The sequence below is a fragment of the Aptenodytes patagonicus genome, chromosome 2, assembly GCF_965638725.1.
Source record: "Aptenodytes patagonicus chromosome 2, bAptPat1.pri.cur, whole genome shotgun sequence".
Classification (NCBI taxonomy): domain Eukaryota; kingdom Metazoa; phylum Chordata; class Aves; order Sphenisciformes; family Spheniscidae; genus Aptenodytes; species Aptenodytes patagonicus.
This window is the reverse complement of record NC_134950.1, coordinates 78145321-78151320: the sequence shown is the minus strand read 5'-3', so window position 1 is coordinate 78151320 and position 6000 is coordinate 78145321. Positions and strand designations below refer to the sequence as shown.

The following is a 6000-nucleotide window of genomic DNA, read 5'->3' as shown; positions in this document are numbered from 1 at the left end:
CCGTAAGTCAAATAGCTCATGCAGACAGCCAATATTATTTAAAGGTAAGTATCTAATCAGAGCGATTTAATGCTGGCTTTATGGTTGAGTAATACTCTGAGCTCAGTAAAAAAAAAAGTTAATAAAAACATGTAAAAAAGGGGAGGGGAGACCTACAAATTTTATTTGAGACATGAGACTAGATTTCTCTAAGCCCTGAACATTAATTTATACCTGTACAAGGAATGAAGATACCAAATCCAAATTCTCCATTCAATTTCCCTGGTGATACCATTTTTCACCTCATTTGAATATCTTACTCAAAAAGACAATATAAAGGACCAGATGAATCGGGCATGTATCAGACTCCTTCCTCTGGCTGAACTGAGGTAAGACTATGCGGGGAAAATCTAGGCTGAGAGGTACACGGGGGAAAAGGGGAGCTCACTGTCCTTCTTTCAGTCCTTCAAAAAAGAAACCAGCCTGCAGGTTGTCCAGCTACATGAAAGGACATGCCAGGGATTAACCTTGGTGGCATGTATACCTCTAGGCACAGGCTGTGTCTGCACTAGCAGACAGCGTGGACCAGTAAGAGCAGATACAAAGATCAAAATACTTGGTGCTGAGGACCACGGTGTCTTTACCAGACACATTTCAGGGTTTTTCTTTTAACTTAGGACGGGCTCCAGTCTGGTTCCATGGACTGAATGCCAATTTGTGCTGGAGTGCATCTCCTGAATTCGCTTCATCCAGTAGGAACCCAGTTCCCTAGTCCTGAAGCAGGGTAGAAGAGGGGATGATGGGGTGAAGAGCTCCAAAAGCACTTGCCTGATATGCACTAAAACACCGACGCGTGTTTGCACCCCAAATGAAGACTGCTAAAAGCATTAATACAACATTATTATATGGAAGGGTGATACCTATAACTAGACTTCATTGAAAGTAGGTTTATATTAAAAGTTCTGTTCATTTAGGGTTAAATTAAGCTGCTACCGGGAATTCAACAGCACCTGGATGACAATGTAAGAGCGTTCACATCTCCCATCAACATGAGAAGGGAATGCACACCCAGTCTAGCTTCCTGCTGTAGACAGCTGAACTCCCCCTCCATTTTTAGCTTGCTCTGTGACTGAGCCAGCAGGATTTTTCGTAATTTTTTTGCTGTCACAGTGAAGGTGACATCTCATCTTGCAGCTGCTCTTAATCTTACAGTTTTTTACCCATGGGAATCCAATACTCAGAAGTTTATCCATGAATAACTCTTTTATAAACTTTAGTTCTATGCAGTGCCAGCACCCAGACCCTTTGCCTCACAAAGCCTGGAGGGTCTTACTATCTCAAAATCCAGTTCTGGATCCCTTACATTGAAAAGTATGTGCCTGTACAAATTATTACACTAAAGGGGCGTTAGCAAGGAGGGGCTACAGACCCAGGGCCTTCAGGCAACACTAAGAACAAGAAGAAGGAGACCTGCACTGAATTCTGTCTTACAGCACCTAACCACGGAAGCGGTATTCGCTGCTGGTGGGACTATCTACAGCATTCAAGCTTCTGAGTGACCGAATCCTTTCCCGCGATAGCATTTTTAACATGCTGATCTACAGCATACTGAGAAGACTCTTAAGGCAAAAGGCGGCTAACCAGTCAACAAAGGTGATCTTATTTATCCTAGGGTGTGACGGAGCACCTTAATTCTGAATATATTAGCTTCCCTAATGAGGAACTGGATCATTATCAGTACTGCATTATTACCGAAATGTATATAACTCTGACATCTTGATTCTAGTTGGTGATTTCTACCGTGTTCCCAGATTATTAGTTGTGAGCCCCTTCCTGGCTTGAGACATTTTGCATTAGACCTGAGACATCAAACACAGCATACTGGTTTGCTTAAGTCCATCTCTAGTTCTAATTTCTTTCTGTAAATGGAAAACATTTGGCAAAAAAAGTCTTTCAAGCTATGTCAGGTTTTGATTTTGTTTTTATTTGTGGCACTAACAGACATCAGTATTTTACAATATATAATATATAGTCACATTAAATGCAGATGGCTAAATATTCTCGTGCTTTCAACATTACATAGCTATACATTTTAAATTTCAGCTCCAAAAAAAAAGAATCTGCCACCACTCCGGTCTGTGATTATAAAAATGTAAATGTACAAACTTCCTCTTCTTCAGTTTCATTACAATATAGGAAATGTGAAAAAGCATTTTCATTTATCCTTTTTATCAATTTAACAAAATATTTTCAAAATATGTACAACAACAACTACCAAAGTAGTTAACATTTGAAAAAGATGCTGCTATAAATACTCATGAGACAACATACAACAGCCATATGAATTGGAAACAAAGGGCCAACTTATGCATGACCTGAACAAGAGACGACAAAAGTCCTGGTTACTGATATAAACCAGCTTCACTTCATTTTGCAGTGCAGGAACGAATTCTAGATCTTGGACCTCTGTGCAGTACTCTGAACCTTATTTATAACCTTCACAGTCTGTTGCAAATAGAGATCCTTTAAGGTGTCTCAATATTTTTAAAGTGCCATGAATGTTACTAGGGTTCAGTATATCTCTGCGTATTAGCATTCTATACATCATATCCCATAAGTAACTTTTCAACAGCCACTGTCTCACATTCATTATTGATTGCCTGCTTTCTCAGAGCTCCACCAGAGATACAAAGTTCATCTAATTTTAAAAAACAATGACTCCAGCATATGACAATTTTGGTCCTTCATAATGTACCATAACTTTTTTCTTGTGATTGTTTTTTATAGATCTTTATTCTGGTTTTCACCCTAATCGCTTACAGTCCTTTTCCAAATCAAGTAAGAAGCAAGTAAATAGTTTGAGATAGTTACATATTTTTAACAACTTGAAATGAGTATTACTTTTCAGATAGCTAACAAAGTCTTTTAATTTTGCCCATAAACACAAATAACTATTAACACAGGACTGCACAGTGTTTATATTCTTATTAACCTGCCAACAAGAATAGTTTATTGGCAACCTTAAATTTTCAGAGGCAAAACACAATTCCTTGGCACAGAAGCTTTACAGCAGAGCAATGTATTTTCCCCTTAGAACCATTATGCAGGAACACACAGAAAATTAACTACAACTTATTTTGGCTTGTAGACAAGAGGATAAACTAAACTTCTTGACATTTTTTGCCACTTCAGACCTTGAATGATGATTACGGGTGCATATGGGGTTAGATTTTCCAATTACCTGTTCTTTATACAGGATTCAAACGAGCAGAGGGACCTGTAACAAAGAAAAGCACATGACCGTTCAAGATATTTTTAAACCTCCAACTGTTGACGTTGTTAACCAAACATTCTCCTGTGGGCTGTTTTCAAGCTTAGTCTCTTCATCAGCTCCTTGAGACTACTTAAAGCTTATCTGCTTTTTTCTAGCTGCATCAGTTGGTCTAATGAAAGGTGTTATCCTTCCCTAAAACCCCCACATCCTTAGGTATTAACGGTTGCAATTACATGATTACTGGAACATAGGTGATGTATTTTTCTGTGAACTTCCTTCATTTTTTGGAGTGAACAGAAACCCAGGCTGCAAGTACGCAATATCTGACAGTCAAAATCTCTTCAGTATCGGTTAGCTGTTGCTGGTCATAAAAATCAATTGATGAGTACTTTGCTTCCTGATTGAAGGAAGGAAAACTCCCAAAGGCTTTGATTCAGGAAAATACTTAAACAAATTTCCTTCCTAGTCCTCAGGTCATCTAAGCATATGCTTAATTTTAAATATGTATGCTAGGGTGCTTTTCCAAAATCACAGTTACTGAGCTTTGATTCTATCAGAGATATACATTAAGGTCACCACAAAAGCTAAACAGGAATAAAGTATTTGATCAAGTCTAAACCTTCCATTTTGGCTTTAGTATCCACGGTAGAAGCTTTATTCTTGGGGGAAAAAATAGGTCACAGTACAAATTATTAGCGAGGTGAAGAGTTCAAATTAAATTTTATCTTTCAATTCAAATAGAGTAATAGCATGCAAACAACTGCCTTTCACTGTGCATGGGAACCAGAATCACTTTATAGGCTCATTTGACTACCTGTATATCAAGCTCAGCCAACTTTTTAGTGGGGCCTCCTGCCCTATTTCCAGCATACCAATGCCAACATCAACTGTGGCTTTGAGTCTGTAATCTCTGTCATCGCACCCACAGACACTGATGATAGAAACAGTATTTCTTCATTCACAATTATCTCTCTCTGATTATGTGAGAAGAATAGTCCACTGCTTGACATAAAGGTATGGAACTAGGCCATGCTTCCTAGAAGACACTCAACGTGCCATAATTCAGATCAATGCATTACGTGTTGGCAACCAACTTCAAATTATCCCAGCGTATACCAGGGACTCATTGTAATGGGTGCAGTAATTACCTTACCTGGCTCCTTTGATTGCCAACAGAATGATACACTGCACGTATCAAGAGTTTATGTGACTAAATGCCGATGCTGAATAATGGCATGAACGCTTGTGGATACTGTGATGGAGCCAAATTAATTTTAAAAATCGCAGCGAGCAAACAGAAAAGGCTGCTTAGATGCAGCTCCAATCTTTATTGGAAAACATGTGAAATCTGTACAATCTCTCTTGCACGCACCATTAAAAAAGTGGTCTACAGCAATCATTCTACCATGAGCAAAAGCCTGTTCTTCAGATGTACAACTTGCCCTCCCCACCTTGTGCAGGCATATTCCACTGCAGTATTTCTACCAAACCCCTGGGTACAACTCTACCTAAACTGAGTAGATGGCATATAAGCTAAGGCAACTTTTATAGCTTCTCTTTGTTGGGTAAGATTTTCAATCCTGCATGGGCTTCTGCTGCAACTATACCTACAGCTAGACATCTAACGGGTTATTTGCATGCGTAGTTATGTTTTTTCCACAGATAATCATGGTAAATCCCAAGGCAGGTTGCACAGATGCAAAAATACACATGCAATGATATACATAATTTCAGAAATTCAGCTAGGTTATTTTGCTTTTTCTGAGATAGAAATAGAAAGTTTAAAAAATTAATATAAAGATCTTAAGTATGTGAAATCGTGGCAAAAGTTGCTTGATACAATTTAAGGAAAACACTAGTTCACTTTTAACACCAGAAGCTCAAACGGTACAGCTCTATGACCTGAGTTTTGCTCACCAGAATTGGCCAAAATTTGGTCTCAGATCAGCTGTTTATTTCCCAGACCAGCTGATTCTCCTTCGTACAGGAGGCAGACCGCACGGCTGGAAGCAGGCTCCTCGCTAGTGAGACACGTTCATTTCTCAAGACAATTAACTGCCAAAGGCACTAGGTCAGCCATCCTGGTTGGTGGCCTTACTTGACGCCATCTCCCTGACTTGCTGTTATACTTTGGACATGTTAAACACCTGCCAGGTTCCTGGACAGACCATTTTGAAAACTGAAGAAAAAGGTTACTTCTTGTACATTGTCAGGTCTTTTCCAGTTTGGTAAGCTCATCCCTTTCCAATAACACCTCTGCATCTCCGTTCCCTTTGGGTAGGATCTGTAGTCTAACCACTTTCTGGCAAGTCTCTGAACTGCACTGCACTGGGGATGAACCATTTACTGTGCAGGCCCAACTGGGCTTGGCATCAACAAGAATTTTCCTTTGGGAGTCTGTGGACAGCAACAGTGTACAATAAAACAGAAGCCATTTTTCCAAAACAAAGTATGATTTATCTGCCAAAGCAGGCACAGTTCTCCAAGAAATGGATTAAAGAACAGCCAGGAGACCTATGCGCATACTGTCTTACCTACACTTGGCATTTCCCTCAAGTACCTATTTTTGCTCTGATTTGTTTTGGGTGACCCAATTACAGCCTGTGTGGTGCAGACCCTGACTCTCAGCAAGGCAGGGTCAGCCTGCAGCAATTTCTCTCCTCCTTTCCTGCATAGTGGATCTTTTAACCTTAAAGTTCATGACTTTAGCAAACAGCTGTGTAATCAGGGGTGGAGTGGAGGAGTTG

General features: G+C 39.6%; 1 protein-coding gene across 12 annotated transcripts in view; it reads right to left on the bottom strand.

Annotated features, from left to right (window-relative positions):
- Positions 1 to 1949: 1949 nt before the first annotated feature.
- COBL (cordon-bleu WH2 repeat protein) overlaps positions 1950 to 6000 on the bottom strand; it is a 162396-nt gene continuing 158345 nt past the window's right edge. For all 12 annotated transcript variants that reach the window (XM_076330261.1, XM_076330270.1, XM_076330263.1 and 9 more), the window contains one exon: positions 1950 to 3256. In XM_076330261.1, coding sequence (XP_076186376.1) covers positions 3239 to 3256 — 18 coding nt within the window. In that variant the 3' untranslated portion in view covers positions 1950 to 3238. The remainder of the gene's footprint in view (positions 3257 to 6000) is intronic.